Source organism: Lepidochelys olivacea (assembly GCF_965140295.1).
Source record: "Lepidochelys olivacea isolate rLepOli2 genome assembly, chromosome: 8".
NCBI lineage: Eukaryota > Metazoa > Chordata > Testudines > Cheloniidae > Lepidochelys > Lepidochelys olivacea.
The window spans coordinates 9850256-9871017 of record NC_140418.1 but is presented as its reverse complement, the minus strand read 5'-3'; the positions used below and the strand labels follow the sequence as shown (position 1 = coordinate 9871017).

Genomic DNA, 20762 nt, shown 5'->3' with positions numbered 1-20762 from the left:
ACTCACAACCCTGGGTTTAGCAGGCCAATGCTCAAACCACTGAGCTATCCCTCCCCCCTTTTCCTTGGTTAGGGACAAGTGACAAAATGCTTTTCCTGACCACTGTAACTTTACCACATTCACAATGCTCCCCTCCACCTCCCCCAAAAAATCCTACCTTCACTCCTATCCTCTGGCACAGAGCAATGTTGCATCAACATCCTCCAGAAAACCATTTGTAGCCTGACTGGTGTGATTTTGGACAGACTGGTACACCTGGTTAGACAGCAGTGTACATCAAGGGCTTCCAGCAGAGAGTTACTCAGCCAAATCTACAGTAAACTGTAAGAGTTAATTAGAGAACGTCAATGAAGTGCCTATTTCCAGCACTGCGGCCCCACAAGAAGCATTAAGATAACAGGCAGCACATATGCGCCCATGCGGTCTATGTACCAAGGTCTCTATGGCACACCACAGTATCCAAGGACCTGTTTCAATTATGTTGAATCACAACACTCAGTTCCTTACCGGAAAACCATGGTGGAGTTTGTGGATGTCCTTGGGTACACTTCTGTCCTGCATTAACATACGCATCCAATATTTACAGGTATCTTAGTTCTAGCAAAGTATATCCAAAGCAGTTGCTAACAAGAGAATGCCTAGGAACAATCAGGGAGAAATTAAAGTCATAATGGATTATATTAAACACAAATTCTCTAATGGAAAACGGCTATAAAGCACTAAGTGGTGGGGTTTTTTTCTGTCTAATCCTCAGTCCAGTGTAAAACACGTAGTTCAAAATAAATGACTGTGTGTTTGATTCGATCACTAGAGTTTTTGCAAGGACCTGCTGTAGGGGTTGATGGTCAGTATTAGCTCATGGTCTGACCCCACTCTAACAGGAGCTAGGTGTGATGCAGAGGTACAGTAAGAGAGAGGTAGCACACTGAGCTTGAGCACTTTATGCGGCACAAAATCCTCTGGCCAGCCTAGGTGCCCCAATAATAGGTTTCAAAGAGAAATCCCAGCCATTCCTCCTCAGTGGAAAGGTCAGTCACCAAGATCTGGGGCCCTGAAGGAAGAGGAAAGGAAACTGGTGATGGGAAGAGGTATCATCCACAGAGAGCCCATGAAAATTGCATTAAAAAAAATAAGAACAGATTCAACACAACCCTGTCTACGTACTTCAAAACCATGACCTAGAGAAATCAACCCCTATAATGTTCACCGTGATCACACGACAGGCACATGACCCCAGTGTTGTGTTACAAGTACAGTAAGAACATTTTTCTCTTATTAGGAAAAAGATGGGAGGGCAAGAGGGGGCAGTAGAGGCAGGACAACAACTGTTGGTGCCTCTAGGATGATTCTCCAACTCTGCCTGAAAATAAGACAGACTGGCCCTGAACAGGTTGGTTAAGATCTCTCAGTGCAACTGTAGGAACTTCCTGCAAGGCCAAACCCTGGTACCAGCACACGCAGCGCGAGAGGACGACCAGTGCAGTCAGGAGCCTACGAAGGAGGAGGTCCTTCCCCTGATGCGGTTGAACCACCCGCAGCATTGCCAGCTCTCCTAAGGGGTTGTGGCCTACCTGCAGCTCTGCACATGTATCCCTAGGAGCATGTCCCTCACCCTGTTGTAAGCAGACATAACCATGGAGGGTCTGAGAGCAACCTCTACTCCAACCACCTTGAGACACGGAGGCTTCAGATCTGTTACAGTGACCACTGACCGAGCAGCAGTGCTGCAAGAAGCAGGTAGATCACTCAGAACTTGTTACATGTTTTCAAATTTTTCCTCATTATTCTCAGCAGAGGAGACTTCCACATGTACCATGTAAAACGTAATAGAAAAAACGTTTGTAAAATGATTTTTTAAAAAAAATTCTGTGAACTGCAGGGGGAATTCTATGGGAGTCTTTGTTCGATTTCCAGGACTCTTGTCACTTGCCACAGCAATTTCGTTTCTTTATATGAAACGGTGGCCCCGATCCTGTAATGGGGCTCCAGGTGGAGCAAGAGTCCATTTGTGCAGATCGAGTTACGAGATCAGTGCCTGTTTGTGCTGCATTAAATATATACATATCTACATCCCTCAAGACAACTGTGCCTCAATGTCAAATCAAACTCACCAGGAGAAATTTCATTAGTCAGTTTTTATTCAAATTAAAGCAAGCGTATTGGAAACTATAATGTATTTTCCTGTTAAAGCTGGAAGTATTTCTATGAAAACCATTTCTTGAGTTGTTTGCCAAACTGGACAAGACACATATCAAGTGAATTACTTCACAAGAGATTTGGTCCTTGACACGGCAGGAGGGATAGCTCAGTGGTTTGAGCATTGGCCTGCTAAACCCAGGGTTGTGATGGCTGGGGTTGGACTAGATGACCTCCTGAGGTCCCTTCCAATGCTGATAGTCCATGATTCTATTCAAAAAAATGACAGGTTTAAGGAGTCAACCAATTGACTGTGTCGTAGCATCAGCCATTATCCCAACAGTCTGTTTTACAAAAACAAAACTCTGCATCCAGGTAAACTCTTTCACGCTCTTCCATTATTTTAAAATTATTTTACACCTAAAACATACAAATTAAACCTTAACATTTCCTTTTTGCCACTGTAGAGGGACATGAAATAATTTATAATCTCATAACCAAAGATAAGAACAGAAAAGATTAATGAATTCATTTAGCTTACTTCCACACTATAATACATAATATATTCCCAAGCACTGTAGTTTGGAGCAACAGATTATTCTAACACTGACATTATTTATGTGCCCATCCCATTTTGTTAAAATCAATGGTGTAACTGCCCTGACATTAGATATGAATCCCCCCCAAAGTTTAAAACCACCAAATGGAGAGCACTCTTGAGCCATTGCTACTAATTGATCAGAAGGCACCACAGATTGCTGAATGGTTTCCCTCGGTCTTCAAATAGCACAAACAAGAGAACAGTAGTCACCTTTCATTGCGTTGCCACGCAATGTTGCCAAGTGTCTCTATGGTAATTACAGAGCTTTACAAATCCAGATAGAAAAAGGAACTAGATAAAATAAACAAACAGAAAATTGGCTTTGATCACCCCAAATTACCTATTGGTCCCAAATGGAAAATGTGGAGCTGATTCAAAACTCACTTTAAAAAACAACCAAAGACTTGAGGCAACCCGTTATGTGGGAAGTGACTTTGCATTTGCACATAAGTTTTAGAAGTACAGTCCTGCGCAAACATCTTGACAGGCATTTGTCTGCAGGAGAAGCTGTTTGTCTGTCTGTATACAACCTAGATTCAAAGACGGCTTCCTCACACACTGGGGCCCCAACGAGCCACCCCTAGGGAATCCAAGGGTACGTTTAAACTACAAGCATTACAGTGGCACAGCTACAAGCTTTCCGTCCCTGTAGTAAATCCAACCCCTTGAGAGGCAGTAGTTAAGTTGACGGAAGAATTCTTCCATTGACTTGGCGGTGTACACATCAGGGCTTAGGATGGTTTAACTACATTTCTCAGGGGTCTGAATTTTTCACACCCCTGAGCAACACAGCTAGGTCAACAAAAGTTTTAGGTGTAGATCAGGCCTAAGGCCCTGACCCTACAAAGGGATCAATGCTCAGCTTGGAAAGTAATAAAAAGGGCCTTGCAAAACCTCCTACAGTTATCTGGTTTGCTTTCATAATTAGGTTTGGGCTCAAACACATCTCCCTACATTACAGCCCAACCAATTGCAGCATTCTGATCATAGGGGAGAGACTGAAAATGAAACTGACTAGAGTCAGCCTGGTTTCCTTGTCTAAGCTGAGCGAACAGCAAAGATTAAATCGACAGCAGAAAAGGAGAACGTTGAATTAGACGTTTAAAAGTCTTTTTTTTTTAAAAAAAAAAAATCTAATAATCTACTATGTTGTTCTTAGCAATTGAGGTAATGAAATCATTTTAAATTCATAAAGTTGAACCCAGCAGAATCCTTTTAATGTGTTAGAATTAACACAAGAGCAAAGAGAATTTATTCCACCTTAGTTACAACACTGTAATTTCTTGTGCAGAAAATGTTCAAATTCACACCCACACCATGGCTGGCGAGAACTGCATTAGAGTGTAAGAATTCAATACAGAATGGAACATAACGTCATCGACAATAAAAAGTAATCCAAAAATTCTTAAAAATTATCTTATAAAAATATTTACATTAAAATTTGTTAGCTCTAAAGCTACATTTTTTCAGTCCTAAAAAAAGGCAATATTTGAAACAATCTGGCTCAGGTGCTCAGAATTAATACAAACATTAGACCACATATCCAGTAAGACAACTTCAAAAGCATTTTTAGGGGATATTACAAGGGGCTTGGCATGTGTTACAGATGTTAATATTGCATAGCTGAAAAACGAGGTCACTTGACTTGCATAATGCTGCAACGTTAGAGAAGGAAGGAAAGAAGCATCATTTCCTATTGATAAGAAATAGCTTTGGAGACTAAAACACAATTAGTGATCCCTGACCAACTATCAGGGTCCTAGCCATGTCCAGTATGCACATGGGGCTAGTGGTTTTCCTTAGGCCACGTGTATGTGTAAATGCCATTTTAGAATAGCAATAAGACACCAAAACCCACTGTCCTAAAGGATGAGTGCACCCCTTCAGTTGTTAAAGAGGCTCAACCTTTCATCTTGTGTATTACAGCCTCACGTGAGACGTTCTAGAGCTACTCAAAAACGCACTGCCATGGACTATGGAGTTAATTTAAAAATTACTTCATCTTATGTAGTATTGGACAGACTACCCAAAGCTGAAGCGTAACAGCTGGTGAGTAGCTATTTAGGGATGAACGCTGGTGGTTCGGTCACATATGACAGGATCTCATTTGTCAGGGGTGAGGATGCCTCCTACAGTCTGAGCCAAAGCCTGCTGAAGTCCATGGGAAGACTCCCATCAACTTCAACGGCCTTTACATCAGACTCCTGGTGAGCAAGTTACAGAGCCAACACATAACAGTACAGCATCAGCTGGAAGAACCATTATTTTTTTTACCTTAGCCACTCCCAGTCTCTATTCAAGCCTAAATTAATTGTATCCAATTTGCAAATGAATTCCAATTCAACAGTTTCTCGCTGGAGTCTGGATTTGAAGTTTTTTTGTTGTAATATAGCAACTTTCATGTCTGTTCATGTCTATTCAGGGGACACCATCACAGGGCCTAATAACATCAGCCACACTATCAGAGGCTCGTTCACCTGCACATCCACCAATGTGATATATGCCATCATGTGCCAGCAATACCCCTCTGCCATGTACACTGGTCAAACTGGACAGTCTCTACGTAAAAGAATAAATGGACACAAATCAGATTTCAAGAATTATAACATTCATAAACCAGTCAGAGAACACTTCAATCTCTTTGGTCACGTGATTACAGACATGAAAGTTGCTATATTACAACAAAAAAACTTCAAATCCAGACTCCAGTGAGAAACTGTTGAATTGGAATTCATTTGCAAATTGGATACAATTAACTTAGGCTTGAATAGAGACTGGGAGTGGCTAAGTCATTATGCAAGGTAACCTATTTTCCCTTGTTTTTTCCTACCCCACCTCCCAGACGTTCTTGTTAAACCCTGGATTTGTGCTGGAAATGGCCCACCTTGATTATCATACACATTGTAAGGAGAGTGATCACTTTAGATAAGCTATTACCAGCAGGAGAGTGGGGTGGGGGGAGGTATTTTTTCATGCTTTGTGTGTATATAAAAAGATCTTCTACACTTTCCACAGTATGCATCCGATGAAGTGAGCTGTAGCTCACGAATGCTTATGCTCAAATAAATTGGTTAGTCTCTAAGGCGCCACAAGTACTCCTTTTCTTTTTGCGAATACAGACTAACATGGTTGTTACTCTGAAGCCTGTCTTTTTTTTTTTTTTTTTTTTTTTACTAATTTCATTGATTTTGTTCAGATATATGGATTGTAGGGCGTGGAGTGACGGGTGGAGGAGGGTTTATGGGACGCTCTGCTTTCTTGACTTATTTCCAGAACCCCCTCACCTGACCCACAACACCCCAGCTCCCAATATCAATATCGTATGCAGTGTAGTTGTAGCCGTTGGGAAGATGTGCTAACTACTGGTGCTAAACAAACTGTTCCACTTTGCATATAGCTCTGACACTCCGAGTACCTTTCCCAGACCTGAAGAGCTCGGTGAGGCTCAAAAGCATGTCTCTTTCACAAACAGAAGTTGGTCCAATAAATGGTATTACCTCACCCACCTTGTCTCTCTACTATCAGTATTGTCATTCCAGTGAACAGTTGACTCTTAGCTTTACAACACAGAATAAGTGAATGCTACTTCACATTCCCTAGAGAGGATCAAATGCACCGCTCATATGCCTATGCAGTGCTCCCACTGAAGTCAATGGCCCTGAGCCACAGGCATCCAGGTTAAAGGGACACTGTCAACTTGCAGTTTTAAAGTCTACTTGGGCTCGTCTACATGGAGACTTAGTGCACAACAAGACAGGGTGTAAATCTACAGTGCACTAGCTGGCTATGTGGACCCTGCTCCCATGCACTAGAAGTTCCTTAGTGCACTTTGATGACACAGCCAGTTAGCACATGGCAAGCTAGTGCAGTGTACTACCCCAGTTTGCCATGCACTAAATCTCCATGTAGACAAGCCCTGCATTTTAAAATATTCCAGTTCCTGATCAATCTCCCTTTAAAATCAGCACATCATGACTTATTTTTATATTCTTTAAAAACAATTGTAAAGGGTTTTTCTACTCCCCTGTTGATTTTCTAAGAGCAAGGGAAACACTGAAAGCTTTTTGAGCAAGGAGATATTGAAGGCTTGTCTACATGGGAAAACTGACCGGCAGAATTATAGCGGTATAAATATTCCGACATAGCTGTAGTGGTATAACTCCCAAGGTGAATACTGTAATGCAAATAACTTCTTCAGTATAGCTTAAACTGCCTCCAAAGCAACATAAGCTATACTGACAGGTTTCAGAGTAGCAGCTGTGTTAGTCTGTATCCGCAAAAAGAACAGGAGTACTTGTGGCACCTTAGAGACTAACAAATTTATTAGAGCATAAGCGCTTTCGTGGGCTACAGTCCACTTCATGGAATGCATAGAATGGAACATATAGTAAGAAGATACATATATACATACAGATAAGTTGGAAAGTCACCATACAAACTGTGAGAGGCTAATTAGTTAAGATGAGCTATTACCAGCGGGAGAAAAAAACACTTTTGTAGTGATAATCCAGGTGGCCCATTTAGACAGTTGACAAGAAGCTGTCTGTCGCTTACAGACAGCCCCCCAACCTGAAGCAAATACTCTCCAGCAACCACACACCACACAACAGAACTACTAACCCAGGAACCTATCCTTACAACAAAGCCTGTTGCCAACTGTGTCCACATATCTATTCAGGGGACACCGTCACAGGGCCTAATCACAGCAGCCACACTATTAGAGGCTCGTTCACCTGCACATCTACCAATGGGATATATGCCATCATGTGCCAGCAATGCCCCCTGCCATGTACATTGGCCAAACCGGACAGTCTCTACGCAAAAGAATAAATGGACACAAATCTGACATCAGGAATCATAACATTCAAAAACCGATAGGAGAACACTTCAACCTCTCTGGCCACTCAGTACAAGATTTAAGGGTGGCAATTTTGCAACAGAAAAGCTTCAAAAGCAGACTCCAATGAGAAACTGCTGAGCTTGAATTAATATGCAAACTAGATACCATTAACTTGGGTTTGAATAGAGACTGGGAGTGGCTGGGTCATTACACATATTGAATCTATTTCCTTAAGTTAAGTATCCTCAGACCTTCTTGTCAACTGTCTAAATGGGCCATCTTGATTATCACTACAAACGTTTTTTTCTCCTGCTGATAATAGCTCATCTTAACTAATTAGCCTCTCACAGTTTGTACAGCAACTTCCAACTTATCTGTATGTAGATATATATCTTCTTACTACATGTTCCATTCTATGCATCCCATGAAGTGGGCTGTAGCCCACGAAAGCTTATGCTCTAATAAATTTGTTAGTCTCTAAGGTGCCACAAGTACTCCTGTTCTTTTTTCTATAAGCTATACTGGAAAACATCACTTTTATTCTGGAATACAGTGAGTGGGTGGGTAAGGTTCTGTGGCCTGCAACGTTCTGTGGCCTGCAAGAGATCAGACCAGATGATCTTGATGGTCCCTTCTGACCAAGTCTCTGAGTCTACTTTGGAAGTTATACCGCTATAGCTATGCCAGAATAATACCACTGCTGTAATTCTGCAGGGCTATTTCCCCGTATAGGAAAGCTCTGACTGGCTCTATAAGGGAAAACAGTGAAACTGACCCTGAAAGTCCTGTAAAATGCACAAAGTTACATGAGGTGGGGGGGTGGGGAGAGGAACTCAGAGGAAACCTTTTATTCGCCCCCTGTGCCCTCCAAACATCTTTTGGGACCCTGTTGTGTTACTTTTAACTACAGCAGATACCCAGAAGTGTGTCATGACTCCCAGCAGCAGGGTATGCTGGGAGTCACACACACAATTTGCAAGCCGATTCCATCCTTTTAAAGGGAAAACAAACTAGCATGAATTTGGTACAAGTGAGATTATTAAAAGTCACAACAGAACCCAGCTTTCACTCTTTAAAATCCCTTTTTGGAAGGATCTTATAAAGGCTCCTGCTAGCTGCTTGGTATGGATGGAAGAAAGTATTTAACACAGAAAACACTTTAAAAAGGAGAACAATGACACTGAAGAATACGATTTCCCTCTTCTGGAAGCGTTAAGACACTGTAGGCATTTTATCTTGGTCTTTAATCACTTCTTGGGTGGTGGAAGATTATTTGGCTGGATACAGGCAAGATGTGTTAATGACTCAGTAAGACACATCCTTATGTTTAAATGCTCTGTTCCAAAATGGCCTTGAAATGCAGGACAGAGGTATGACTTTCTTCCTTTCCTTGATTTTTTAGTTCGAACAGTACATGTTTTATGGGAGCAAAAAGCCCCTCCAGAGCAGCATGTTTCTGTAGGATTAACAACCTTTGGGTGGTGGGGTATTCACCTTTCTCTGGGCAAGCCACTGCCCAGCACATCCTATCCTGTATATAAAAGCAGCTATGTGACTAGCAAAACAATCATACAATGTACATCTCCAATCACATCATAAGTGTGCTAGGGATACATACAGTTGTCCAGTGACATATACACATGTTACTGAGACAGTGTCAAACACAAGCCAGCACCCTGGTCCAGTATATTTCTGATGATCAGTGGTTAGAAGATTCCACTGTCAGTAGTAAATTCCAGGAGCAGTGAGTAAATAGCTTAACTCAAGATGTGTACAAAGTATCAGTAGTGAAGACATTCAGTATATTTGTTTTTACTCACAAGCCCTACAGTAGCGTTTTGTTTCACACACGAAATTCAGTCTCTCCAGTATCAGTTTAAGCACAATGTTTATCCCAGGAAACCGCCTGTTCAGAGAGAATTGATTGCACCAAGGACAACAAGCAACACCTTGGGATTGGCACGCTGCTGCACTATCCACAGAAGGGGAAGTTCTTAATGCAGCACTTGCCACACTAGGAGTTCAACAGCAATAAGATGGATTAGATCAGGTGCCAGGCATCTCCTCAAGAACACCCATTGAGATTCACTTCACTGCTGCTCCTTGCATTAGCTGGAGTAGGTGTCACAATGGTTTATGAATCACAGCCACACCTGTTGAGAGAATGGACAAACAGACCTCACATAAGCTTTGGAGCAACTGCTGGGTTATGCTGTAACACACATATGCTGCAAAGACCAAGACCAGCAGCCAGGGCGCGCAAAGGAAGCTGGCGTCCCCAATTCTGTGAAGAAAGCCTCTCCAATGGAAGCCCTGAGGGGCATCAAAAGAAAAGACCAAGTGGCCAGGAGGCACAGTCCTCAGGTTAAGGGATACACACTCCTTGACCTGATAGGGGCAGCTGGGCACATATGTGGGAGCTGGCACATCCCGAGTTCTGTTCCCACCTCTTCCCCCGACTGTTTACCCGCATAACTTCTTCCAGTGCTCATATTGGTTGGCAGTAACGTCCATTTATCAGTGATGGGATTATAATACTCTACAGAGGCCAAATTGCAAGAACCATCATCTCCTCCAACCACATAGAGTAGCCCATTCACAGCACACACACCTACAAATAAAATGGACACGCTGTTAAACTCTAGATACTATATCCTACTACACCCCCCACCCTCCATCTTTTCTTCATTACAGGAGCCTGTGCATCCAAAGCCTTGCATTTTAACAGTGTTCGCACAGTACCATTAAATGCACCCACATGACCGAAGAAAGAAATGAAGATACAGACAGAACACAAACAAACAGTGGTTACCTGCATTTCTTCTACACATGTTCATGTCTGCAACTTGTTTCCAGGTATTTGTTCCTGGATCATAAACCTCCACACTCTTCCTCACCAAGGGACCATCGTGCCCTCCAGTAGCATATAGCTGTCCACTGAGAACACCGACGCCTGCCAAGCAGAGAACAGAATTAGCCAGACCCGGATGGGACAGTGAAACTGACTCTACCTTTCACATCCTTAGCACCGCAAACTTAATAGGCCTGTCTAGTGTGCTAGGTTAGTCGTGTCCATAATGTGGACCACCGCTTAAGAAAGAGAGGAAGAAGGTGTCTGTCTCCTGGACACCTCCCTTCCCATTCGTGATTGTGGAACAGCACAATAGCAGCGACAACAGTTCTGTATAGGAGCAGTGACGGTGGGCAGGTATTTACTGCATATTTAGCTCTCTCCCTCATGTGCCTCTGCCTTTTTCAAATACAGGTTAATCACATGGTCTATTTTTTGCTCTTCATGTCTTCCCCTCTCTCCCAGCTGTTCTGTTCCCCCAGCTGCTCTGCCTGCTGGTCTCCTCCACCTCCTTTGCACAGACCTTCCTGTACTTGGTTCTCTTCTTCCTCTTCCTCGCCCCAGCTACTGAGACCTCTTCTCTCCCTCTTCCTCCTGTGCATACTGCCTGGATGCTTCATTCTCTTCTCCCTTGAACCAGAGCCAGCATGTTGTGTAGGGCCCCCCCCCACACAAATATTCTTGCTTAGGGCCCCCAATGGGCTAGCACCGCCTCTGCCCTGGCTGGTGATTTGGTGGCTCCAATCCTTGATAGCGGCTCATGGCTCTTTTCTTTTTACCTTAACATAGCAGCAGCTGCCCTGAATAGAGACAACTAAGATGGCTCCTTGTCTGCCACTGTGCTCACAGGCCCTCGGGCCTTGACCCTGTAAGGGAAGCGGGTGAACCGGCCTCGTGTGATCAGCCAGCAATATGCACTGTACCAGTGGCCACAGACTGAGGCTGGGAGGCACTGTTTTAGCTGCCTTTGACAATCCATGTGAATTAGCACATCCAGCAACTTACTCTCAGCAGCAGGATCAAGACCAGTCAAAATGAACCAGCCAGAATGTTAATAAAACAAAGATGGATCCGAAAAGCACTATCCACAGGCTCCAGCCCTCATCTCTGCCTACCCTCCATGCCCTAGAGGTCAAGACATTCAGGTTGTTGGGGCAAGGGAAGGAGTTCTGAAGTCAAACGCCTCAGAGAGCGCCCTGCTAGCAAACCCCTCTCTTTCAAGCCAAGCAGGCCCCTGCTCAAGTGCCTCTAGTGAGTAGCAACTGTCGTATTGTGACATGGGGAGAGGAGCAGCTTTAGGCAAGCCGGTCCCATGGTATCACAGACCAAAACATCACCGTCTTAATCCACTGAACACCAATCAGCAGCAAGCTCAGATCCTAGAGCACGGCTGTAACGTGCCCCTCCCCCAGTGCCAGTTTCCAATGCAACTAAGCTGCAGCCCCTCCTTTACCTTACCCCAGCGTTTCCCAAACCGTGTTCCGCGGAACACTGCTGTTCCGCACGATGTGAATAGGTGTTCCGTGAAAGAATCTAGAATTTAATTTGGACTCTTGCACTTGATTTTTGTACTACTTTATACGCGCTTTCTAGTTAGAAATTGTTAGTTCAAGTTATTTTGAATTTGTATTTTTGCTTTGTTTTATAAAATAAAATATATCTGAGCATAAATAAAGCAATTTTTAATTTGAAAACCAAAGAACTACGAAATAATATTCTAAGTGTTCCGTAATAGGCTAAAAAGTGTTCCATGGCCCAAAAAATTTGGGAAATGCTGCCTTAAACAATGGGCCTGCTGGTTTTTCTTGTGTTTCACCCCAACAACTTGCTCAGTTAGGTGCCTGATTCATATCCCATAGACATCAAGGGGACTACACTAGTCATTGCATTAGATTTAGGATGTGCTGCAGTAACTGATGGAAAAAAGCTAACAGCAGGAGAGAAATTAACCAGACTGTGAACATGAGTAACAAAAGGCAGATATGCTGTGCTGTCCCTGACTTACCAACATCATTTCTATCCTATCTGGCCTCAGTTTTAGCCAAGTGGGCCTCAGCCACATTTACGCCCCAATCCCTACTACGCACCTGGGATGGTCTGGACCACCTCCAGCCGAGTCAAAAGAAAGCAACACAGATGGATGTCAGCAGCCAAACAAAACTGCCCCAGCCCGTGGCAACTCTCTATTACATACTGTATTTAACTTTTGTGCACTGGAGAAACAAGCCCATCAGCAATATTAGGCCAAATTCCAGGTTCAGTGGAGTAACTCTGGATTTGGCCCAGCGTGTGTGCGCTAATACTGTGATTATTGGGAGACCGCGGGAAACGGGCAGGAAACTTGTGTTACACTTGGGTATATCACACTGGAATTGCAACACTTTCGGAATCATTTTTTAAATAGTAAGTGCAGCCAAATGTTAAGATGGTTAGATTATTAGATTGGGAGAGGAAAAATAAAAAAAAAAGTTAGAAATGTCCCATCCAGCCTAAAACGGCCTCTCCACCTGCAGTGCCTGTAGGATTCCATCTGCATCAATGCAGGGTATCTCAGATCCAAAGAGAGGACATCCTTTCCAGGAACGAATGGGATTCTTTTCTGTTGACCTAGTACACAGAAAGAGGCCTGCTGATGCACTGCCAGAATACATGTATTTTTTAGTCTGTACAGGGCCTGCAGCTAGCAATCAAAATTAAACTGCAACTATCCAGTATACAGGTTTCAGAGTAGCAGCCGGGTTAGTCTGTATTCGCAAAAAGAAAAGGAGTACTTGTGGCACCTTAGAGACTAACCAATTTATTTGAGCATGAGCTTTCGAGAGCTACACAAAGCTTATGCTCAAAATAAATTTGTTGGTCTCTAAGGTGCCACAAGTACTCCTGTTCTTTTATCCAGTATACAGGAGCACTTGTTTCCCAAAGAACACTAGATGGCAGCATTGAGCCAATGATGCTGGAGGCACTGACCGTGGTTTTATTTATTGCAATAGTGTTATACTGATAGTCACTTTTTATTGCTCTAAGTAGTGAATTCCATTACTGGCATTTTCCCCTGAAAAGAGGAAAATTCACTGCCTGTTTTGGTAACTGCCATAATTTGCTGCACCTCATACCCAGTCGAGGAAAAGAAAATGAACAGCAGCATTTGCAGGCAATTGAGAGCATGTTCAGAATATTAGAGCGACTATATTCCTTCCTCTGTGTTTCGCATTAGAAGTACGTGTAAAGCAGGACTCCCAGCACAGTCAGTTTAATAAGGAAACGTCACCAAAAGCAGAGATTCATTATAACCAGAATTGCTATACGCAAGGAACGCCAATTGCACATCGCCATGGACTGACAGTGTGGGATATTCATTCTATTTCCCTGTAAGACAGGGTGAGGCAGGTTCAATGGCCCTGCATAGAGACGGAAAGCTCTTTTGCTGACTCACCCTGATGTCAGATCAGGAGGGCCCCAAACTAGGAGCGTTAAAGGGTTGGCATGTCAGAGACAGAGGTAGTTAGAGGCAGGGGCAGAGAGAGATCCTGCAGAGAAGAGTGCTACAGCCAGTCAAGGAGAAAATTCTTACTGAGGCTTATGCGTTATTATTTCAGCTAGTAATAAAGGCAAGCCTCGAGGAAAGGGTTGATTTGGGGCCCTAGTCAGTGTGTGTTTCTGGTGGTAGGAGCAGGGTGGGAACTTCACCTTCTTAAACACAGTTTCACTATGTTCACATTCAGCAAAAGTGAGTTTCCACTGCACGTGTTACACCATAATTATAAAACTTCTATAGCATCTTTCATCCACGGATACAAATTACTTACACAAGGAGGCTCAGCATTATCATCCCCATTCCAACAGACTAGGAAAATGCACTGATCAGTTTTGTGAGTAGCCTATAGCCACACTATGCTTCAGTAGCAGTCAAGAATGGAACACAAATCCCTTGTTCCCTGTCTTATTCTACAATCCTCTGGCCTGTCCACTCATTAAAACCTGGGTCGAGATGGAGCGCTCGTTAAGATGGAATAAAGTGCTTTAACTTGGTTTTTAGGTCACTTGCTGCAGGTGAATTTTGATCTATGAAACACCTACTATATCTACAGTGACCTATGGAAATCAAGAGAAAGCCCACAGGACAAGAAATGAAGTGGTGGAAGGTGCAAGTGACGGTGTGTCAGAGCTTGGCTTTCTGGTCCCAGGGTGAGTTTGCAGGGCTGGCAATTAGAAAAGCTGTCTTTTTACCGCACGGACAAGGCAAGTTTGATATGGAAGCTACTCAGAGACAATAGACATGATGCCATTTCTCAGAGTCACTGTCCAAAGCAGAGATTAATTTTAATTTTGGGGGAGATTAACACAGTCAAGGGAGCAGTTGGAAGCTTCCATGTGATCACGACCCACACGAAAAAAGCTTCACTCCTCAGAACTGGCAGCCCAACAACGCAACTTCTTCACTTCCTCACCATGCAGTGACAGGGGATAAAAGCCGGACATATGTGAATTAAATGCTTCCGAGAAGTGGGGAAAGGATTTATTTATTTATTTACAGGTGTCTCAGAATCAATACCTGCACCGCTGCGCCGAGTGCTCATATCAGCGACGTAGGTCCATTCATTTGTAGCTGGATTATACTGTTCTACGGTACTAAGGCACTGACGTGATGCTCCATCGTAACCTCCCACAGCATACAGCTTACCTGCAACAAACACGGCACAGACTAATCAGAGAGAAATGGGTGCATTTAATATCTGATCATCACAATAGGGTACATTATTATCAATCATTTGTAGACTACCATAGTGCCGAAAAATCCAATTGAGATTGGGGCGCCACTGGGTGAGTCTGTATCTCTTTCCGGGTGGGGGGGAGGGGGCACTCTACTGTACAAGTTAGAGCATATTTACAATTGATGTGCCCGTTTTTAAGCGGCGAACACGAATACTGTCTCCACAGGAAAATGCAGGAGGCTGGAATCCCGGAAAGCCAGAGTTCTAATCCAGCTCTACCACGTGATTCACTGCACCAGATTCAGAGGTAGTATGAAAACACAATCAGACCCTCAGACCCACTCACACCCAGTTTATGAGGTGTAAGGGACTCTAAACTGCTGCAGCTGATACACCCAGGAGAAGGTGTCCATTTAAAGCAGGCTTTCACCTGCTTTAACCTTACACATCCTTATACCCTCCCATTCAGTTGCTAGATTTTCTGTCTGTTACGTGCATTATGCTGATGTATACGCCTTTATATTCACTTAGCCAAATGCAGAGGTGATGCGTAAAAACAATATACTGCAAGCTATATATTGATAAGTGGGCATGAATCTAACTGATTCAGAGGGAGACTAAGTTAGCGTAACATGCACTGTAAAGGGGGCAGAACTATGTGGAAGCGTCACCCATTTAGGACACAATCTCAGCCATGAATTTGGCCAATTATGTTGCCTTGGGAACAACATTCCAATTTCTCTGCTTTAGTAAAATGGAGCTAATATTTACCTCACAGTGGTCTTACACAGGAGTTAAATTACATTCACCTCAGTAGCACCTTCTGGTTTGAAAACAGTGCAATATTTAAGATGCCATGAAAGTGATAAACATGGAATAACTTACTCCACTGCAACAGGCATCTGCACTGGCTACAGTTAAACACTAAATCCCTATTTTGAAGAATTCTGGCCAGTCGAAAGTGAGCTGATGTTGTAACTGCAGCTCAAGGTTGTCCGCTCCTTTGGACTGAGTGTATAGCATCATCTTGTTCGTGTTGTGCTGATGCATGCCAGGAGCCATGCGTACGATTGGTATCCCCAACAAACGAACGGGAAAAAAAAAATGACGGGCATCTAACGAGGCTGTATCCCGGAGCACCATTGTCAACAAAATAATACTTAAATTCTACCCTCGGTCTTTGCCCAAAACCCTCCTGAGGTGAACAGGATTACAGTACTTATGTTCTGTGAGGGTCCAACATGACCTTAAATGGGTCGCTCACCCCTTTGCTCTGTGACCCTCCTGCTGTCTGTTTTTACAGTGTCTGGTCTTTTCCACCATCTTCTTTCCCTGATGGCTTTACAACTCCAAGAGGATGCAGGCTAATTTCCTTCACACAGTGTTACCACACACAGCGGGGGCCCGACCATGAACCCTTACACACACAGCTCCACTGACTATGTGACCATGCACACGAGTAACTGCTAACTCATGCCAGAGAGAGGTTCACAAGAACCAGAACCAGCACCAGTCTTTTGTTCCTTCTATCCTGGTTCATACTAAGGAACACTGGAAACCTATGTCCTTCCAGAGAGTGACTCTGGTAGTGACTGTTAGTGGGGATTATTACATCTTTCTCAGTGCTGCTCAGTAGTATCATCTGTGGGAAACGGCTGGAGTCTGGGGATTTATGGGTATTTTTAAGAGTGCGCCACAGGTGCCGAGAGCTTGCGAGATCATGCCCTTTTGTTTAGCATACCGTACATTTCAATAAATAGATACTGTCTAATTTCACTTAAAACAACACCCTCCCATAAACCTTGCCAACTTTCTCCAATTTGCCATGTAAAGCATTTAATTCTCCTCTTCGTTTTAATCTCAACAGTACAGGGTATTGAGCTCACCCCATTACAGAGGGCCCCTGAAAAGCCCTTTGTACCAATTAAGTCTCAAATTAAGCACAACTGAAGTGTGGTGGGGGCCCATGCACCAGTCTGAACCTCGCCTAATATGAACGCTAATAAGCCTGCCTACACTCAGGTCCTGGGCGACACGCTGCCTTTCTTCCTACTGGTGAAAATTGGCTGAAGTCAAAGTCAGTCCCATCACACTTCACTGGCAAGATCAGTTTCTTACACTTCCATACGTACACGGGTAATTGCACTCCCCTGTTACTGTCTCTTTAGACATTTCATACACTTATTTGTGCAATCACGTCAACTCCACTGGTGTTTTAGGTCAACAAATCAAAGCAGGAAACATTTTGGTGCCGACTATGCTCTACCAAGGTAACGTTTGTTGGTTTGCATCAACTATTAGATATGGTCAGTAACTGTAGGCACCAGGTCAATTTTCATCATAGTCAGTCTCTGTGGCTAGAACTCTGGGGGTGTTGTTTAACTCTGGACCGTGGCTTAAGCCGTATATCAAATTTGTTGTTCGCTCCTGCTGATTTAAAACCTGTTCAGCTCCAAGACACTTGGCTATTTTTGCTCCAGCGGGTCTACACGTGCATTTGTTTTGCCTTGTTTAAAAGAAAAATTACCACAGCATTTCTTAAATCTCTGTTAAGCACTCGAACTGAATATGACCCATTTTGGCTTTTCATAGGTATCACTGTTTACTAAGCACATCATAAGCATATGAATATGCCAATAATTAAGGAAATTATTATTAAACTCCACAAGCAGTTAAGCAGATTTTAGCCGCTCTATCACTCCTTAAAGAGAAACGGACTTCAGTTCCTCTCCTCCTCCCTTTTTTAAAGAAAATTTCCAATCCATTCCCATTTACTGGCCAAACCAGCCCATTTGCAATCCCAGGAACTCAAGTTTGTAACATACTGGGGCTAACTCCACCAACCAATCACTACATACTGTACGGGAGACAGCTACAACCCGCTGCAATTAGGGCTACATAATAAAAACACTGCCACAAAGTTCCACAAAATGGAAAGAAATTCATATTCTAAAGTGATTGTTCCCCTGGATTCTAAGCAAGGTAAAATGAAATCAACCCATCTGGCACCAGACCTCAGGACTTTCATACTTACATGTTCATGCTGATGGCTGTTTCAACAATTGTAACTGCCCCTTATCCTTCCCTGCCCCATCCCTGTGCTGACATGGTACTGAAATTTGTTACTGTAAATTCCCCATTTACGCACAAAGCAGAATGGGCAACCCGACATGTGAGTCCGATGCAAACAACTGCAGAATCTTATGATTTTGTTGGTAGTGTGCCACCCAGCTAAGGTGCCAGGATTTTAACTGTGCTTCAGCCTTCATTTTGGAGGGCAGATTTTTAAAGGTCTTCCTCTTGCGGTTGCCATTGTCTATCACAACGCTTGCTGATGACCACAACAGAACACCCTCACAGTGCCTTGTTTCACTGACCAGAGACGTCTCAGAATGTTATTCTCCCACCAAAAAAATGAGAATGCCCCACGCAAAGCAGGAGAGGTGGCCAGCTGCTGTTGGGCCCAGCATCAGTATCAAGATCCTGTGCCATGTAGCGCGGATGGCAAAACATACAATTTTCCCGCACAACAAAGAGACTATTCAAAGCTGCAGCAATTTAGTCACGTTAAAAAAAAAATCTTTACCAATCAACAAACATCTAGAATGCAGCTTTTAGAAACTGGCCTGGCTTGTTCTTGTGCTCATCTGCCAGCAGGTTACCTCAGGGAATGTTTGGAGAACAGCTCCTGCTCCTTCGCTGCAGGAGCTCAGACTTTAACCACTTGTGTTTCCGTTTTAAATAGTAATATTCCAGTGACTGAAATGGCTGCTATTATTCTTACCTTCCACAACTCCAACTCCAACACTGCTTCTTCTTGTGTTCATGGGAGCCACAAAAAACCACTCATTGGTTTTATAGCTATAGGCCTCTACTGATGCCAGACCTAGTTAAAAAGAGGATACATAGATTAGCATTGTACTGTTCTCTCCCTTGGAGACACATCTCCACCGTGACCTGGACTAAAGTTTCCCAAGGTTCTCAATTCCCTCCCCACTCCCATGGCAGCTGCGCGGCCATTTTCCTGCTAGACAAGGAAAAGCAGGTTGGTACTAGCCCATCAATGCTGCTCCTTCTGCAGCCAGGAAGATTGCTATTGAGCCTTACCAGATGACTCCCTGTCCTGAGGCTGCTGCCACTTCTAATGTGCTGGGAATAAGAGACTGGATCTGGGGCCTAGATCCCGAGCTCTTCAGCTGGAATAGTCCAACAGTGATACTCCTTTCAAGCAGCATTAAAATCAGTCCAATGCAAAGATTTTGAAACCGCCCCTTTAAGCCCTCTGAGGTTTGCTCATCACAAGCTTGTCTACATTACAAAGTTATACCAGCACAAGCTAAGGTGTGAACTGAAACCACTATGCTTACACTGGGATAACAGCCAGGTGGGCATTCTTATTCTGATAAAAGAGTGCTTTGTTCTGGTTTGGCTTTTGTTACTTCGGCAAGGGTTTAAAAAGCCTCTCTTATTCCAGAATAAGTGTCCACACAGGGAGTTCCACCAATATAATTATATTACAATAACTAAGCCAGTATAACTGGTAAAACTCGCCTGTGCAGGCAAGCCCTTCGGAAAGGGCAGAGTTAGTTTTGCATCAACACCCAAAATCTGGATGCTTATCTGAACTTTCTGAAGCAAATGGGTCTCAGAAATACAGCTAGAAATACAGCAAAACCAGTCTCCTGCAGTAACTTCAGCACTTTCCCTTCCAGTCCTGGGCAGAACCTGGAAGCACTGAAGTGTGCAAAACAGAAGGACAAGGAAGGGTGTGGGAGAAGTGACAAGCAAGTATTTCACCTTGACAAGTTCAGAGAAGGCTTTTGTTTAATCCAAACCCATTTCACCAATCTCCATTTAAAACAGTATGAAACAATGGTCAATCTGGGGTTTGAACTAGAGCTGGCGAAATACTTCAGAACATTTTTGTATTAATGTTCATTCCAATTCTTAAATAAGGCTGCTCTGACTGCATTTTGTGATCACTTTCCATGTATGTTCTAAGTGAACAGTTTACTGGAAAGAAAATTTTCCTAAAAAGGAAATTTTTAGTGAATACTAGAGAATAGTTACAGAAAGATAATTGTGAGTCTTTACACCAGAAAACTGATTCTAAGAGAGAAGTTTTAATCTAATCCAATCAGGAAAGAAAACAAAACCATATGACCTCTGGCAAAACCAAACTAACCAAAACATTTGAAGATTTCAAATGCAGTTATTTTATATTCACAGCTCACCAGCATACTACAGCTCAAGAAATGTTTGCAGAGATCACGGCGGGCAGAATTTCAGAACAATTAATGCATTCAGGAAAGACGCAGAGTTTTTAGAAACAAACTATTTGCTCAGTTCTAGTTTGAGCCATTCAAGCACAACTGCAAAGTGAACGTAACTATTATTTCATGGCAAAAAAGAACCCAATAATAATACCGACACTTTCCAACAGTGAGATGCCTCTGAAACACGCACTTTAAAATATCCCCATAGTTCCCAATCCCATCTTCACTAACCAGATCTACTAGCAAATCAGGATTTTTGCTGCTCCTGGGGATTGTCACTTAAAGTGAATGTTAGTGAATCACTTGCCTTGCAATAGCAAGATCCCTACAAAAACCAAATATGTTT

At 43.2% G+C, this 20762-nt stretch overlaps 1 protein-coding gene across 6 annotated transcripts in view; it reads right to left on the bottom strand.

Moving 5' to 3' along the window:
- Positions 1-8024: 8024 nt before the first annotated feature.
- KLHL3 (kelch like family member 3) overlaps positions 8025-20762 on the bottom strand; it is a 65925-nt gene continuing 53187 nt past the window's right edge. For 5 of the 6 annotated variants that reach the window (XM_084636371.1, XM_084636370.1, XM_084636373.1 and 2 more), the window contains 5 exons: positions 18925-19026; positions 14981-15109; positions 10390-10530; positions 10045-10188; positions 8025-9730 (listed from right to left, as the gene is read on the bottom strand). In XM_084636371.1, the coding sequence (XP_084492497.1) occupies positions 9702-9730; positions 10045-10188; positions 10390-10530; positions 14981-15109; positions 18925-19026 (545 nt within the window). In that variant the 3' untranslated portion in view covers positions 8025-9701. The remainder of the gene's footprint in view (positions 9731-10044; positions 10189-10389; positions 10531-14980; positions 15110-18924; positions 19027-20762) is intronic. The other variant, XM_084636374.1, reaches the window with a different exon arrangement.